General features: G+C 32.6%; 1 protein-coding gene across 1 annotated transcript; it reads left to right on the forward strand.

Annotated features, from left to right (window-relative positions):
• The first annotated feature begins 2,293 nt into the window (after nucleotides 1–2,293).
• Nucleotides 2,294–13,333, forward strand: LOC133178489 (uncharacterized). Its single transcript, XM_061313183.1, has 7 exons — nucleotides 2,294–2,362; nucleotides 2,675–2,918; nucleotides 5,089–5,208; nucleotides 6,235–6,265; nucleotides 8,540–8,620; nucleotides 13,037–13,152; nucleotides 13,237–13,333. The coding sequence occupies exons 1-7, from the start codon at nucleotides 2,294–2,296 to the stop codon at nucleotides 13,278–13,280; spliced, it is 705 nt and encodes a 234-aa protein (XP_061169167.1). The 3' UTR covers nucleotides 13,281–13,333.
• The last annotated feature ends 5,034 nt before the right edge of the window (nucleotides 13,334–18,367 follow it).

The following is an 18,367-nucleotide window of genomic DNA, read 5'->3' on the forward strand; positions in this document are numbered from 1 at the left end:
TTTTGAATTGATATCCCCAGTGGCTTTAAACTTTTAAAAAGCTTTGGAAACTTCAAAGACTTAGAGGGACTTTTATAGATAAGGGCTTTAATTTTTTGGCGGGCGTAAAGTAAAGGCAAAATGAACGTCGATCTTTTAGCGTCCTTCTGGCAGACCTAGTGAAGAACTAATGAAGCTAAAGAGATTACATTTCTGGGTTTTTGGGAAAGCCAAACTTGTATACGTCTTAGTTTACATTTGATTTTCTTTGTTTCTGAAACCGCGCTAATATATTTTTCAAATATGCATGTGTCATTTCTTCACTTTACAGAAAAGTGTTCTCTTTCGAAACGCGTTTAGATATAACACGTTTAGATGTTAAGGCATTTCCATCCTCCTGTGATGTCATAGGTTTTTGCAAAATCTGTTATTAATTTAGATTCATACCCAATAGAAATAAATCTTTTGGAAGAATGTTTTTCAATAGGTGTAATGAAAAATATTGTTTAGTGAAAGAATTTTAAAATTAAATATTTTCTATATTCAATCAATTATTTAATATTCATAAAAATGGTGCTAAGGGCAATAACTCCTCCTTGTGTATCTTCATTCAGGCACTTCTAATGTCAAATGGTTTCCCTGATATTCACAATTCATGCATTGTTACAACGCGAAATGTAATAACAACACAAAATGTAATAAACCGGAATTATAACATTTTGCGTCGAAATAAACTCAGAATGTAATAACGCAAAATATAACAGGAAACTTTTAGGAATATTACATTTTGCGTTATTACATTTTGCGTTGGTGTAAACGCAAAATGTTATAAGATATTTTTTGATTATATATTTTTTGTTATTATATATTGCGTCTATATTAAACAAAACACAACAATGCAAAATGTAAAAACGCACTTTTTGGTCAGTTAGGTCGAGAATCATTTTCACACCACGATTATATATTGCTTTATAATATTTTTAGCCGTTTCATGATCTACAAAACAATGCAAGTTCCATTCAAGGGATCAAATATAATGACATTCAGACATGACAATTGTTATTATTGTTACATGTATTATTATTATTTGAAATGCTAAAGGACATGCCCATGTCTTGTGCTTACGTATATTTGAGTAACTAGCATTTGATTCGCCAATTATACCATTGATTAAATTCCGCTGATTTTAAATCATCTTTGCGTTCAGTATCACTATTATTCAGTGGATAAACAATTTTAAAAATAGGAGATTGCAATACAAAAATTTACTAGGAAACAAAAACTCAAAACTCTATGAATCAAAGTTTTATTTATGCATAAACAAAGAAAAAATATATAAAGGACCTTAAAAGCATTTCATACTCCTAACCGACTCATCCACTTCGGCACAATGCCTATTCATATTTTAAAATATTAAACATGGCCGAAGGACCCCCCCCCCCCCAATAATTATTCCGATATATATAATACTAAAGAAAACATAGCTACTATATGCTTGTGCCCCCTCAATATACAAGTATACTTACATTTGATGCTTTGATTAGTTGCCCCCCCCCCCCCAACTGAAACTGCTTTTATACGGGCCTGTTTAAGATAAGTTTAAATCAATCTTTATAATGTTTTGCGTTGAACACAATAGAAAAAAAATCATTATTTTTGCGTTGTTACAGATATATCTTATTACATTTTGCGTTGCCCTCAACGCAAAAATGAAATAACGCAAAATGTAATAATCAAAAAGTACATTATTACATTCTGCGTTAATCTCGACGCAAAATGTAATAATGCAAAATGAAATAATCCTCAAAGTCTGTTATTACATTCTGCGTTGATTTCGTCGCAAAATGTAATAACGAAAAATGTAATAACCCCAGTTTATTACATTTTGCGTTGTTATTACATTTTGCGTTGTAACAATGCATATTTATAAAGTAACAATTATTTTGGAACTTTCAGTATCAGAATTATGTAATTGAACCACTTTTTACATAGTTGTAATAATACTGTTTACTAAAAATGTTCGTCTTTTTATGCTGACATATACCTCTGTTTATTCATTCTGCCATCTTAAAAAAATATGGCAACCTATACATTTTTGTGATTATTAATTAATTTAGACTATATTTAGTAAAAATAAAAGCTATTTTTCTATTTTGAACCCATAAAATAGTAAGCTTAAGTGCTATATTACCTTAAACAAAATATCAAACACGTTTAGATCTGAACACGTTATGGAAGTTTATTTTTTAAACACAATTTTTACAGTGTGATTTTGATATTCAATTTTAGAATTCTATTTTCTTTTCAAGAAGCCATGGCCAGATATAGTTTACTATTTGATCAAAAGTCATGCAGGGCCAAACTTTTGTTCATTTTCGCGCCAGTAAGTATACATATGTATATCTTATATGGTGGCATTAGTGATTAAATACTGTGATTTTTTTCCTTACAAGGAGATCAAGATGTCATATTAAATGTTTTAGTTCGCTGCTGCAACAGGAGTGTCTGTTTTAAATTTTGGTTGAGTTTATCATATGGGGGGGGGGGGGCATAAATGTTAAGAATTAGAGAAATGTAGAATAATTTATTATTTTAACTTTCTGGATAGCCCATGTTATAAACTTTTTGTAATCTTGATTGGGATCACGAAAAAAAGGTTCTGAGGTCACATATATCTTCATATTAATGTTTTCAGATTTTCTCCGTGATTTCTGAGATTGAATCAAAATCAATCATCTGTGAAATTTCAATCAACACCTTTGTATACGTTAATGACTGCCCAAGATCACTGGAGGAATGGACAAAAGCATCCGATATAAAACAGTGCTACAATGTTCCTCAAAACTGTACATCCTCAGAACAATTCCGGTATCACTGTCTTTTGGATCCAAGTAACCAAAGACTGTTTGAAATATGTGCCACGGAAAGAATAATGACAGGTTGGAAATAATTTGATAGTTTATAGTAAAAAATAAAATAAGCAGTCTTCAAAAAAGAAGTATGAATTTTCTGCTTTAATTCACGCAGCACAGTGGAGCCCAGTAAACATTTTTTCAAGGAACCATATATCTTATACATGTATACCTCTGAATGTCTACATAACTTATATTACTATATAGTCAAATTATAGTCCCTATGTAATTTATGCTTTACGGAAACGGTTCTTAAGACTACATTATACCTACTCACTGGATTTGATGCCATGCTCACCATGCAGAGGGTCGGTGCGCATGAAGCAGCGAATGTGAGGTCACAAACGACACCGTAAACAATGATTGCAACGGTCGGGGCCACCTAATTGTACAGTACATGTATGTATCTGAGCAACGAAAACGGTAGGCAAGTCAGCGGATAATTATCCACGCATTTCCACGAGATATAAAAAAAAATATCTAACAAACTACCAAAAGAAAAACTCGGAAATTGTAACTTCATTTTTAATCTGCGCATTTTTCAATCCTCTTCAACAGAGGTTCATTAAATAATGAAAACGGGGTCCTCGGGCACCCTTTAATGTTTTATCTACTCAGAATTAGTTGCAGTTCGTTTATCATACTCGTACAGAAGAAACATCTATGTTTAAACTCGTTAAGAAGGATATAAATAAAAGATTGTGCAAAAGGAATAAGTTGTAGTTTTTAATGAAATCCTCCGGGAAAAAGGAAATTCAAAAATATTAAATTGCTGATCGAGGTGTATTTAAAACTTTTAAAATTAATTTTGATCATTGTATTTAACTGTATGATAAAACTTTTTTCAAATAAACAGAACTGTTATATCTTTATTTCATTTATATTTTTATATATTTTTACGCATATTTTTACAAAGAGTGATAACCCTTCACACACGTATGTTTTAAGTTCAGGCAAAGTAAATTTCCTTATCTTTTTCAAGATCGATTTCAACTCTTAAAACTCTAACGGGCTTCATGGAATCTGTCTGCAGAGTTAATGTCGTTCATAACACCATGTTCACTGAAAAACATTCATTTCGTAAATGGACTCTCTTGTGGTGAATATGTTTTGATTTTGACCAGAAAAATATCAATATTGAACTCGGCTTTGTCTCGGTCAATATTGATATTTTTTCTGGTCAATATCAAACTATATTATTTCATATTTACATGTACCAATGAACATAGTTTTACAGGGTTATATTTACATCTACTTAATATTATCTCCTTTACTAGTATTTCTTTAAAAAAAAAACCTCCGTGATCGGAAGGCCGTAAGTTCGAATGTCGGCCACGACTGACCTAAGGCGATAAAAAATATGTAGCAACTGTTCTTTTCGCCAGGTGCTAGGCACTTTAAAATGAAAGTTGCGGGTCCTTCGGATGAGACCTTAAAAACCGAGGCCCGTGTCACGACAGGCGTTGGCACGATAAAGATCCCTCACTGCTCAATGGCCCTGAGTGCCGAGTAAAGGTCTAAATTTGAAACTCTTATACGAGTGAAAAATTCTCGAATGGGACGTAAAACAACATACAATCAATCAATCTTAAGAAAACCATTGCTGTTTATAAGTCAGTAAACACCGCTAAGCACATCACCTGCAGAGATTTCTGGAGCAGTGGCTCTTCCATCAATGAAACGTACAACGACGTTCATATCAATAATTCAATATTTAATCTTCTTAAATAAATCCTACTTCAACTGATTATTTTTACAGATATAAATATAAACAATAAAATGTCTTTGTTTGTTAGAACGGGAATGAACGTTGCAGCTTTGCAGGAAAGAATTAAATAACCCGCTCACGTGGTTATGTATTTTTTTTCTGTAACAATTGCAACATTAATTCCGTACTAACAACAAAAGAAAGCATTCTATTGTTTAAATATAATTTTTTTTAAAACTAATATCATACATGAGATAAATAAGACATCTATATTTGTGTGATTTTAAATGATAATATATATACAAAATCATACAAGATAGATATCCTTTATACATGTATTAACATTTTTGCTTCCAATGATTTTTTTCCTTAAACAATTATGGATGTTCAAATATCTTTTAAAAGATTTGTATAGTGAGAAAATTACCTTCCAGCAAAACATTATTGTTGTCAATTTTATGTTTAATCTGAATAATTTAAAATATTTAGGTCAGTTCTGTCCAAAGTTCAATATCCACGGTTTCCGGCTTGAAAATAATTATGCACGCCCATGTGTGAATAGCACACCGTCATGTCCATATCACTACAGTTCTACAGACGTCTACAAATGTAAGTATTTGAAAGGTTCAGCTTAGTGATCCACAGTGACCGCTCACCCTGTCAGGTATCAGCTAGGCTCGTTTGAAAATGCTATACAACAGGAAAACGATACTAATTTATGGTTGTGCTTAATCATCGATACAGCCTGATGACTTTTTTGTCAAGGAATTTCTTCGGCTGTGCCCTTCAAATTGATTGACATATCTTTCAACGTGCCTGGGTAATGTATTTATAACATTTATAATATTCCTCACAAACCTTAAGAAATGAGGCCCAAATGCTACCGCCATCTCAAAGTATCCTTCCCCATGTTGACCCAGGTACAAGTACCATCCTGAACGGCAATCCAAAGACAGTGCTGTCAAAGTTGTTTATTAGTATACCAGTCCACAAACCCTGAGACGACGTTGATTTTAGCTATCGAACTTTAGGTCAGGCTCTCTTTTTTTGAGAGCTACCATCACGATATACTGGAGTTGTTTGAACATTGGATTGATTTTGATTTATTTGATTCAGATTTATTTGTTCTCCGAAAATTTACACTTTTATTTTCTTTCATTTTATTATACTCACACATAGAAAATTGAGTCATATATCATCAAGCAATTAAGGTCAGTACGTTTGATTTCAAAATAGTTGAAATGAATCTACTACTCCCCTCAAATTAAAAAAAAACATTAAAAAATTCAAAATAGTCTGCATTTCTATAAACTGGTTAATAATTGTCCTCTTAAGGGAAGAGGTATATAAGAGATATATGACCAAGTTCATCATATTTTGAGATAAACGATGAGAGTTTCCGATTGGAAACAACAAAGTAAATGCCCGCATGCATAAAAATCTTCCTTGTACCTGTCTCAGATTTTCTATTAATTTCCCCTTCTCTGTTTTTTTTTCTCTGACTCATCTTGAATTCCAAAGTTCTCCCAGAAGAACATATCAAACATGGCTATTAACTGGTGGATTGTTAGCGTAATGTACAAAGTTGATCTCTGTTGAAGATATATGTATTTTTATCATGCTGTCTACTTATAGATAAAAATTGTTACCAGCAAGAGTCCACTAGGTAATCATTCATGGCAACATAGAAATGCCACCAGCAATAAATGCTTGTGTTCAATGTGTAGTGATTAAAGATACTTGCATACTTAATCAATTAATATGCAAGAGGTGAAATAAATTATTCAGCAATAATATTGTGTCCCTTGAGTAATATTTGAATATTTTATTAATCATAGAGTTTGTTTGTAATTAACATAGCTTTGAAAAATAAGTGTGCATAGTTCAGTCAGTGTAATCACTCTGAAATACAGTTTAACCAACAGGTCAACCAACTACCTTTCAATCCCTAATTGAAGAGATTGAAAGGTAGATGGTTGACCAATGCTGGAAAGTGGAGAAATACATCCCCAAAGCGCGCAGAAAATCTTGCGGCATAAATTGCACCATATTTGCATTACGGGATCTGTAGCATTATGGTCAAAGACTAAACTACCTTTCAATCCCTAACTGCCGACTCGGCGTTAAACAATAATAATCAATCAATCAATCCCTAATTCTAGACATTTCCTTTAACCAATCTGTATATTTTATCCATCTCCTAACCCTTTATAGTCGTCTCTACAGACCAATACACTCGCTTGTTGTGAATGTTATGCCATCCAACAACAAATTTTTTTTTAATTAAATAATATTACTTATTTGCACTACCTTGTACATTTGTAATGATTCCAGAATTTTCAGATACGATCATCATGATCATGCGGAATTCTCAATTAGTCAGTTTACATCACGTGACATGAATTGTGTATAAATATACTGAGACTCCGCAGTGGTCAGCGGATATTGTTGATGATTCACCCAAAGAGAGAAGAAGAGAGTAAGTTTAGTAAATAAAGTTTACGGTGATTATTCCTCGCCTGTTTTACAGTTTAGTGAGAGGATATGGAAGGCCATTTGAGGTTTGCAAACCAGTTTAAGCCTGCCACGGAAGGTTGACCTCCGGTAGAGAGGCTAGCCATAAGTATTGTGTCTCGTCTGCATTGGCTGAACAGACCGTCGTCCAGGCTGCTATACTCATTGTCCGTCCCGAATAAGGCATTCTACAGTGAGTGTAGTAGTTGAAGGGCTACCACATATACTGCCTGTCCTGAACAAGGCATCCGACAGTATATGCGGTAATCTGAGGGCGACTGGTCTCTTGTGTCAATCATTTATAGTTTGCCTCTGATTATTATAATGATTTACCATTTGATTATTGTTAAACTAGATAAGGTTAGGACATATTTGTATACTAGTATTTCGGCAGTCCGCTTAAATCATACCAATAATTTCAAATCAATTAATGTTGACCCCAAGCCCTGAAATTGACCAGGTTCGATCCCAGTGTTTTATGTAAATACGTTACACATTTAACATCTCTGACCAGTTCCTCATACATGTACCATACCATACATTTGCAATAATGTTTACCTAGTCAATCCATTCATTAATTAAGAAATCACTGTCTGGTTTGTTGGGTATGCCAGGGACATCAACGATAGCTGGAAATGTGGGATGATTTGTATAACTGGTGAAGTCCGTTATGCATAAATTATCCTACGTTTCCAACTGTCGTTGATATCCCTTGCATACCCAACATACTAGACAGTGATTCCTTATATTTACATTTACATGTGAAGTAAAATTATGAATATAAATAGAACATGATGTCTAATAGATTTAAAATACATGAGGCCTCCCATGTTAATTTCAATAGTCCCCGCCCACTGTTGTCAGACACAAAGACAGACTTTTAAAGGGTTATCTCAGAGAAAACAATTAGAAATGTAAATATATACGATGCAATCGCAACTCTGTAATGCGGTATGCAGATCTCCCATCTCCATTGCTTTTGCAGCTATCAAATATCAACATTTGTGAATAATTTTAGGTCTTGTTAAAGTAATAATCATCAAATGAAAGTATTTTACAATTTTAAGAACTTGAATATGTTTGCTGTGATCCTTGGTTTTGAAAAAAACATAACCTATCCAGTCCTTAGTTATATAACTGGAATTTCTAATCTTTAATAAAATGATAACATTGAAGGTAAGCATACATGATCGATCTTTTTTGCAGTTGTTTTTATGTAAGTCACACTGTTGTTTATCATAAAAATGACCCCTTATTTCAATTCCCCGGCTTTGAAATGAATTTTCGAAATCAAGAAAACTTTTTTCACACCATGTCAAAAATTAATGTTACACCGGCAAAGTTCAAAAAGTGACATTTCAAATATTTATAATTCCAGTAAATGTAAAACAAAGGTCATATGTTTTTTACTGTGTTATATTTTTAGCAATGAGAATTCACATGGTATCACCACAGTGAGCATACTCAGAGGCAATACTTCTAAGAAATCAAAAGGAATGCATGATGAGTGAGTTATATGTCATTAAGGAGTGGTTTCTACAATGGGATAGATTATGGGATGCATTGATACTTTGAAACACATTACTAACATGTTGTTTTGTAAATTTTACCTTGACATCCACTTCGTAAATTAAAATGTTTTACACCATTACTTTAAAATTAACTTCTAAATTATATTTAAATCTAACACTGATTCACAAAATTGGACAAAATATTTAAAATCATATGCATGAAATGACCTAAAAATGAAGATAATAAACAGTAATCAAGCTCAAAAGTCCATTGAAACAATACAATTGAAAATCGGAGCAGAACAAACAAGGGCCTCTAAAAACACCAGAGGTGGGATCGGGTGCCACAGAGAAGTAAGCATCCTCTGTCTGAACAGTTGATATTTTATTAAATGGAAGTAAATTTCGACCTAATTTTTGGCTATCCCTCGTTATTTTGACTTAGATGAAATTACTATAGTCTGTCCCACGGTACCAAGGACCTCACTTTTCGCCTCATATCTCAAAATGTATAAATACCTTGGCCTTCAAATTAGGATCGATCGATAGATCATTTTTTTTTCCAAACTTCCTGCATTTATCCGAACCCTCGAGTTCAACCTTTGTATTGACACGGCGGCAAATTCAAAGTCTACGGGGATTTAACATTGCCAAAATGACCACCACTTCGGAAGGGGATCCATCATTATTCGTGATTTTCCGTACATCGCCGTCAGTGATGTAATGACGTAACACACGTTCGGGAATGCTCTGTGCTTACCGATGTACGGAACGCAATACAGCCCGAGACTTTTCAAGTGCCCAATAAACAAAGATTTATCAGCGAAAAAATTGCAAAACAGCGTCTTCGACGTATCCGGGAACAAGTGCTTAACACTACTAAGAAAAGAGGTAAGATTCAACTCATATCTACTTCAGAAGTCATAACTGACAATAGTAATCTGTAATGCAAAAAACGATCGTGGTTACAACAAAATTCAACCAAGTGACATCAATGCTTTTACCAGCTGCCGGTGTCCATGGTTTGAATGTCAATTGGTACAAAAGAAAAGATATGACTCATATTGGACATAATAAACATGAAGCCGAGAAGGGAAACAACATCTATCAATGGATTAGAAAGTGAGTATTTTTCTCCCCATTATATCACTAACACTTCAATTTGTGTCTGGCTCATCAAGTGATTACTACTGGGCAAACTATCTGGTAATTTTTGGTTTAGACTATTTTTTGGGCCTGAAAAAGATGACAATAATACACATATTAACTGGCATGAAGATTCTGGTGAAAAAAAAACTTTAAAGTCTCTGTAAAGTGAAATTAAGGAATAATGAAAATTCAGATGATTTCATGATAATATGAATTCTTTCTTTACATATGAAAAATACATGATGATTTTTTTCATTTCAGATACCTGGCCAAGTATACACTTCAGAAATTAAAAAAAAGACATTTTCTTTTATATTCATATATGTACTTACTGCCCAGACCATCCAGAAGAATGTCCTGAAACTTGTTCATGTTTGTTTCATCCAGATGAACTCCAAACACTTTATTCTGAAAATTTGAGTGGATTGTCCTTTACATGCATGTGCGCCTTCTCATCTTGATGTCTGCTCATCATAACAATGTATTCCAATTAATTAATACCTTCAAATCTTTTTTTGTAATTGATAAAGACATAAGGTAAATGTTGCTTCTTTATTACTATTCTTTAATTAATAATTAGTCCTTCAAATGGAATAAACTGAAAAAATGACACAAATCAGATCAGTGATGTGCTCATTTACAATTTAAATGATCTCTGATTTTTGACCTTTATTGTGTTAGTGTTTTGACTTGACCTTTTAATTATTGTGCTAGAATATAGTTGATTACATGAATGATGAAATTTTGCACATGTATGAATTTTTTGCTTTATTTTCTTTTTGCACATAAATTTGGGTGTATGAACAAAATGGGTCTACTATGGGGGATGTAAGTAATAAAGCTAATAACTTTTTAAAAAAAATCTACATGTAAAAGCAATTATGAAAGATGATTTTTTTTTTACAATACTTGTTTAAGTAAATAGAAGTTTCGAGGGTTGTATGTCGGGTAAACTTACATTATATTTCGACAATAAAAAATTTCTTTAAATAAAAAAGTCATTTTTTGAAAAGTTCTAAAACTAGAAAATTATTATACATTAAATTGAACATACATGTAATCACAGAATTGAAAGTGAATTACATGTGTATATAAAATTGTAAACACTGAGAGACAAAAAAATCACACATGAGAGAATTAGAATAATGTGAGACATGAATTGTGTTAAAGATTCATTCACTGACTGATTGTCCTTTATTTAAAAGTTACAGGATATTTTGAGGATAATGGACATTAATAATAAGAACAAAGTTTATCAAATAGTGGAAAAAGATTCTGTGGATGATGTCAAATAAAGATAAATAAAGGTGCTGACACTTCACATAAATGTAAAATTCTGCTTTTTATGGATCATGTAGGTAGTGACTGCCAAATGCATGAATTAAGTGTTCAAAGTGAAAATAGATCGATCTACAATATGCTACATGGTCATGCATTTAAATGAATAAATAAAAATCTACCAGCTTCTAATAAAAAAGATGCATTGTCATTATAATTAAAAGGTGTATTTGTACGTTTTCTTTTTTCCTAATAGTTTTATGATTTGAAATAAGTTGATAAAAATGTCAGTTTTCGTTGTTTTTTTTTTTCTTTCTTGGACATGTAACATATTATCACTTATGCGCACTTTTTGACTTATTCTTAGCATTTGAAATAGTTCTTTCTTGGGTTTATGTAGGTATGAAATAAAGAAAAGGACAACAACTTACCATCTTGCTACGTTTTCAACAAATGAAGCTGTAAGTAACACGCAGCAGACCATATCAACATCCGTTTCTAGAGGAAATGCGTGACCTCAATATCCACAACTTGTACTGCATTGAATTCGGATTATTCTCTCATTTTATGAGAAAACTCGTCAAAAATATATTTGAATGCAAAACAATACTTGTATTAATCACACTGAATTACTTCCGTTGAATTTTTAAGATTTTTTGTAATTCTAATTTGGCAAGAACGACTACTCCCTCGATAAACTGGTTTCCTGCCCCTTGATCTTGACGCTAATGGACGAGTTTACCATGTTAAATCCCGTAGACTTTGAATTAGCCGCCGTGTCAATACACCGGTTGAACTCGAGGGTTCGGATAAATGCAGAAGTTTTGGGAAAAAATGATCTATCGATCGAACCTAATTTGAAGGCCAAGGTATTTATACATTTTGAGATATGAGGCGAAAAGTGAGGTCCTTGGTACCGTGTGACAGACTATAATAATGTAACACTAGAGGCAATGACACTTTGTACTTAATCAAAGGCTAAACCTTGACATTACTGATGTGGTCTTCTGTTAAAATTTGAACCTGTTCTACCTCCAGGCCTTAAAAGTAAGACTGTACACAATTTCAACTTCTCATTTTTAGATACCTGTACTATAAGACATAACTTTAAATGAAGCTTATTTCATAGTCAAATTTACAACCAGGACGCGATTTTTCACAGGCAAAAAGCCGAATGCTGTTTGTTTGCTTAAAAAAATGTGTTGAATTGTTACTCGTGATACTTCTATTTTTATGGCCCCATAATGAAAAAGGGTGAAGATAACGAACAGTGATCGAATCGTAATCGAAGATTCGGGGGCATGTAGCTTTTTGTCAGTCTGTCTGTCTGTCCGCGAGAACTTTAACCTTGCCCATAACTTTTGATTGTTTGGAGCTAAGGATTTCATATTTCATATTTATGTAACAAGACCTTTCTTCGGGTACCAACATTATTGACCTTTTGACCTTTTACCCACTTTTGCTAAGTTTTACCACACTTTAACATTAGCCATAACTTTGAATGGATAAGCTAGGACTTTCATGTTTGTCAATATAATTCCTTGTTAAAAGACCTTTCCTTGGGTACCAACATTTTTTACCTTTTGACATTGACCTAGAAATTTGACCTACTTATCAAAAATTTTAACTTTGGCCATAACTCTTGCTCCAGAAGAGACAGGGCTTTCATATTTTTTTCACGTGTATTACTTGACGTGACAAGACCTTTCGGACTGTATTATAATATTTGACTTTATGACCTTGAAGTTTGATGCAGTTTTGTGAAGCTTTAATATCTGTCGTAACTTTTATTAATTCAAAAATTTGTGGTTTTTTTTATGATGGACAGATAAGACAAGGCAAAACACACAAACAATTCAGCTACAATATGCCATAAAAATTGCATCCCAACCACTAAAACACTGAAAGCCGGGGACCACGATTCTTGTGAAATTGAATTTGCTTGTTATGTTTTCAATCTCATATTATCACATTTTAATTTCCAGACCAAAGCCACCATTTCCAGTTTATGCAATAATTATCATACCCTGTGTATGTGTGGCTACATTAATCATCATTCTTATTTTTGTGATTAAATGCCTGGTAAAGAAGAGGCGTAAAGGTGAGCATATGATTGATTTTTTAAAAGATATTTTCTGTGTTTTTAATTAAACCTATAAATTGATAAAAATGTTGATAATTTTAGGTTCACCGAGGAACATTCATGAACAAGAAGCATTAAATCCATGAATTCCACAGTTGGAAAAAATGAAAAGAAAATACTTATATGAGAGGACAACTATTGTGATGTTTAAATTTAAAAAAAAAATCAATAAATTCTTTCATTTTCAAAAGTTTACGTATGGAATTCATTTTTTAGTTGTTTTTTTTATTTGGTTGTTGTAGTTGTCACTTGTAAAAAATTTTCACACATATGAGACCTTGACGTCAGCAGCTGCCGGTGAAGGGCTTCAAATTTAGCCCTTTAATTAATCATTGAGCAGTGACGGTTCATTAGGGTGCTATGGCTAAAAATTCGCAACTGAGCGAGCGCTTTATGCATCAAAAATTCTGTAATGAACTATTTTTTTAATATGATGATATCTTTGAAACTATGAAAATTATGATTAACTATAGTGATGACTTTGAAAACTTCGATTTAACTATAATAGTCACTATGACACAATAGTGATCACTATGAAACTTTGATTTACTGAAGCGATTACTATTACACTATAGTGATCGCTATAAAAACGTTAATTTACTATAATGTACTCATTGAAAATTTTGATTTACTATAATAGCGACACTATAGTAATAACTTTGACACTTTGATTTACTCAAGTTCAGATGTACTTTATGTCTCTCTGTGTAACCTGATGTCTCTACACATCGTCGGACTTGAAATGCTAAATGGTATTTGTATACTGTCACAGTGTGACTTATAATGTACAATACAATAAAATAAAACATTAGTGGTTCTTCCGTTTACTATTTCAAAGTTGGTAATTTATAAGAAATGAGAGACAGGCCTTACTGATCTTTCTTATATAATATCTTGTCTTGCCAATCATTGAAAAATATTAGGTTTCGAAAATATAAATGAAAGATGAAGCTTAAGGTATTGCACACAATCTGGTTGAAATTTTCAAGTTGTAATTTCATTAGCCTGGTACCCTGGCTCATCCACGCCCAGGCAAGAGAGCCTCTCGTGCCGCGGAATATACGGAGCATTACAGGGGCAGACTATAATTACATGTCTAGACATCATCCGATATCATTGATAAAAGACAAGAGTTTGTAATGCTGGAAAATACCTACGTTGTGAAATTATACAAGACATTTATCACAAAAATATGATTTGCTATAGGGATAACTTTAAAATACCGTACTATATTCACACTTTGAAAACTTTGATTTACTCTAGTGATAACTTTGACACGTTGATTATGATAACTACAGTCCCTGAAACGTTCTACTTTCCCACTTGAACGGTGAGCGAACGCTGAACGAACGGTGAACGAACGCTGAACGAACGCAGAGCGAACGGTGAGTGAACGATGTGTGAACGCTGAACGCAACTTGGTGAACGATGTGTGAACGGTGAACGGTGAGCGAACGCAGAACGCGAACGGAGCGCAAACGCGAACGCAAAGTGAACGGTGAACGAACGGTGAACGCAAGATGAACGATTTATTCGGAATGCCTCTGATCTTTTCCTTGCATTGAAACTATTCTATTGTATGTATGCCTGGTGCTAAAAAATAACTGAATAATAAATAAATAAACAAATCAATGAAAACTGTCCTAAGAAAGACGATACATGCACATTAAGTAAAATTATTAATTTAAGTTTCTTACAATATTTTCTGCAGATATGTACGATGTTCAAATTCAACTTTTTAATAACACGATTTTTATCGCTGTAAAATATTGAAATTGTTACCGAACTCTGTAGTAATCTAGTTGTAAAATAAATATGTTTATTCTTATTCGATATATAAAATCATTATAAATAATGTGGATTTTAGAAGAGCAAACTACGGACTTATAGAATGAATCACAACGGTTGTAACAACCATATATCTATACATGTATATCCGTGCCAAGGCGATTCCGTGTAAAAAAAAAAATGAGGAAAAAAAAAATATTTTACAAAGGTATGTGGACGTATTGCGTAAATACGCCAGTATTTTAAAATTTTAATGCAATAATATACTGATGTGTCAGTTTTATTTTTTATGATGATTTATTGAGCAGACTTATACATGTATCTGTAGACATTTCCCGGCCGTGATTATACTCGGACAAGATGATACAAAGAGGCATTCATATTATTAATTATATATTAAATTTTCACAACTTGATATTTAAGTAATATGCTGTCATAGTTTTTATTAAACAGACAAATGAGAGAGAGAGAGAGATATTCGGTCCCCCCCCCCCTTCCTCAAATGTTTGTATCTATATCAAATAAAAATTTTTTTCCCAAATATATCAGTCAATGAAAGTAACCATTTTTATCAACAAATCCATTTGTTTTACAGTCATACTCGGTTTTTATTTTCCTGCTTCAAGTTGACACGAAGTCCACGTGCTTGACCTGTCAATCAAATCATTCGACACTGTGCAGGTGTGAACGTCTCGTCACACCGAAGGCAAAGTGTTAGTATTTCCAAGAAGTTTTAAGTTAAACATTTTTTCTTATCATTTCTAGATCTGATTCCAACACTTCTAAAAAATAATAAATGAATAAAATACATTGGGAATAAACACTTGCAATGATTAAACCGCTTGAATTTGAAACATATTCCCTTCCAATTTAAAATATCACCGCCGCCACATGTATATTTTGAATTACTATTGTTTAATGACTTTGTTTAGATGCATGTTTGTTTTGAGACTGAATTTTTTGTGCTACAAAACACATTAACTTCTTTTTAAATGTTAATTAAAATATATAGGACATACATGTACTAACTAAGTAACCGATTTAGGGGAAAGGGAGGGGGGGGGGTCTTAATCATATCGAATGGCAAACATATAAAGATACGGTGAAAAATATCATTACTGGAGAATCACTTTGGTTATATTAATGATAATCATGTTATAAAGGCATTTTTCTCTCTATCTAATTAAAGACTTTATATATGTAAAGTAGAAAAAAATTCTACAATGTATTACGTTTTAAACAATTTTTTTTTCAATCCACACTATCAATTTAATTCGCTCTAAAGATATTTAATTAACTGTATATCCACAGTACTGTTTATAATCCTCAGAATTAGTTCTAACATGTATTTCTGTATTATTTGAAAAAAAAAAATGTGATAGAAATAAATATTTTCGTATTCTGATAATAATGATTCTTTAAACACGATATGTTAATTATTAAATTTAAAACCTGTAAATCCTTACTTAAAAAAAGATAAGTCCTTTCAGTTCGGAGTTCCGAATGGCAATAAAGACTGAACGATAAGTGAACGCTGAACGCAAGGTGAACGCAAAGTGAACGAACGAAGAGCGAACGGTGAACGCTTTGTGAACGGTGAACGCGAGCGCACGGTGAACGCTGAACGCAAAACTGTGAACGGAGAGCGAACGGTGAACGCACGGTGAACGAACGGTGAACGCACGCTGAACGAACGGTGAACGAACGGTGAGCGAACGGAAAAATGGGAAAGTAGAACGTTTCAGGGACTGTATGACACTATACTGATTAGACTGATTACTTTGACACTTTGATTGGCTACAGTTAATAATGTTTTTTTTGTAAGGGCATCGATTTAGCTACCATGACGGAATATGAAATGCACGAGAAGGTTTATAGAAATAAAATCTGCTGCCTAATTTATTTATTTTTTAAACGTTATAAAATATGTTCATATCATAAATTTTATGCATGAAAATAATTTTTGAGAAAAAAAAGAACTACTAGTATATACATGTATATTGTTAAGGTTTTTGTACACAAGCACTAATGACAAAATCTAGAGAGGTGATTCAGTAATTATTTTTGTCTGTATTATTTTTTAACATGGACGTCACGTAAAACCAGCAACCAAATTTTTTACTGCATCGCAGGCAATGCTTATTTTATTCAAATCAGTTTTAAAATGAAAACCATTTATATCAGTAGGAGAATTTAAAAGTTGGAGAAATGTGTCTCGGAGATTTTGAAAAAAGGTGCAAAATCGTTTGAGAGAGTGGAAAATAAAACAGCGTGAGAAATAACCTTGTATACAGTATGATAAGTAGAAACAATCCGAAGAAAATACAAGTTTGGCTTTCCAGAAAGCCCGGAGTGTCATCTCTTCGGTTTCATTAATATCACAGAATGATGTGGAATGTAACTTTTTTTTTACCTATTATACCTAACCTGTGAGATTTTAATTTATTAACTCTAAATAAGGGTGTCTTTAGAAAAAAAGGCTGTGTATAGAAAAATTGTGACCATTGAGAAATTCATGTCAGGAAGTGAATGCATTTTCTTTCAAAAGCAAAAGCGTAATTTACGCTAATCACTGATATTCCACTAAGAGTGACGTGGTGTAATTAATATCAGTAGCTTTGGGATATGGATCCTTATTCATAGTTTTAAAATTCAATCAGGACACTAAGAGTTCTCAGAAGAAACAGATGCCTTTTCACTTTTTCTTTGATTAGTTGCGGTGGGGATTCCATATTATGTCCGCTCAAAAATAAAAACGAATAAATGAAAAAAAGTAACAATCAAAATAAAATTTAAAGATGTTCAAAGCTGTGAAACTTAAGTTTCGTTCAGCTCAGCGTTAGAAAGCAAAAGTAGGGTAGAAAACTGAAAAGGACCACCATTTAAATTTCTTGCAATGTACAGTCTGCATTTAAGTATGTTTTTTTGGGCAATAAAGAATTGGAAAAAAAAGTATGTAGCTGTGTATCCAAATAATTTACCAATCTTCAATTTAAGAGAGTGAAAAACAGAGCATGGTTAAAGTGAAATAATGTTTTCACATGCATTTTTTTAAATAAAGAGATAAATAATAGAATTCAAACGTCATTATTAAATGAAATTGAGTATTTACAAACTTTCGACCTGAATTGACCAGAAGTTTATTCTGTTCCAGAAACAAACATTTATAATAATTTTGGCTTTAACTAAAGAAAAGGAGGAATGCATTTGCTTTCCGTCCATTTATCAACAGAGCAATTTAAAATAACATAGAGAAAATGATAGCAGGTGCTTTAATTATTAATCTGTAAAATTTGAGGCAGGAAAAAATACAAATAAAGAAAATTGCGTTTTTCCCTCAAATTTTTTTTCATGGGTAACAATTTTGTAACAATGAAAAAAGAAA

This window comes from Saccostrea echinata, unplaced genomic scaffold (genome assembly GCF_033153115.1).
Source record: "Saccostrea echinata isolate AGI-Se365-2 ecotype Australia unplaced genomic scaffold, CSIRO_AGI_Sech_v1 ptg000003l, whole genome shotgun sequence".
Classification (NCBI taxonomy): Eukaryota; Metazoa; Mollusca; class Bivalvia; order Ostreida; family Ostreidae; genus Saccostrea; species Saccostrea echinata.

Coding starts and splice junctions, on each gene's coding strand:
- LOC133178489 (XM_061313183.1), top strand. CDS start 2,294: ATGGCCAGATATAGTTTACTATTTGATCAAAAGTCATGCAGGGCCAAA. Junction 6,266..8,539: donor TACCAGCAAGAGTCCACTAG/GTAATCATTCAT, acceptor TTATATTTTTAG/CAATGAGAATTCACATGGTA. Junction 8,621..13,036: donor TCAAAAGGAATGCATGATGA/GTGAGTTATATG, acceptor TTTAATTTCCAG/ACCAAAGCCACCATTTCCAG.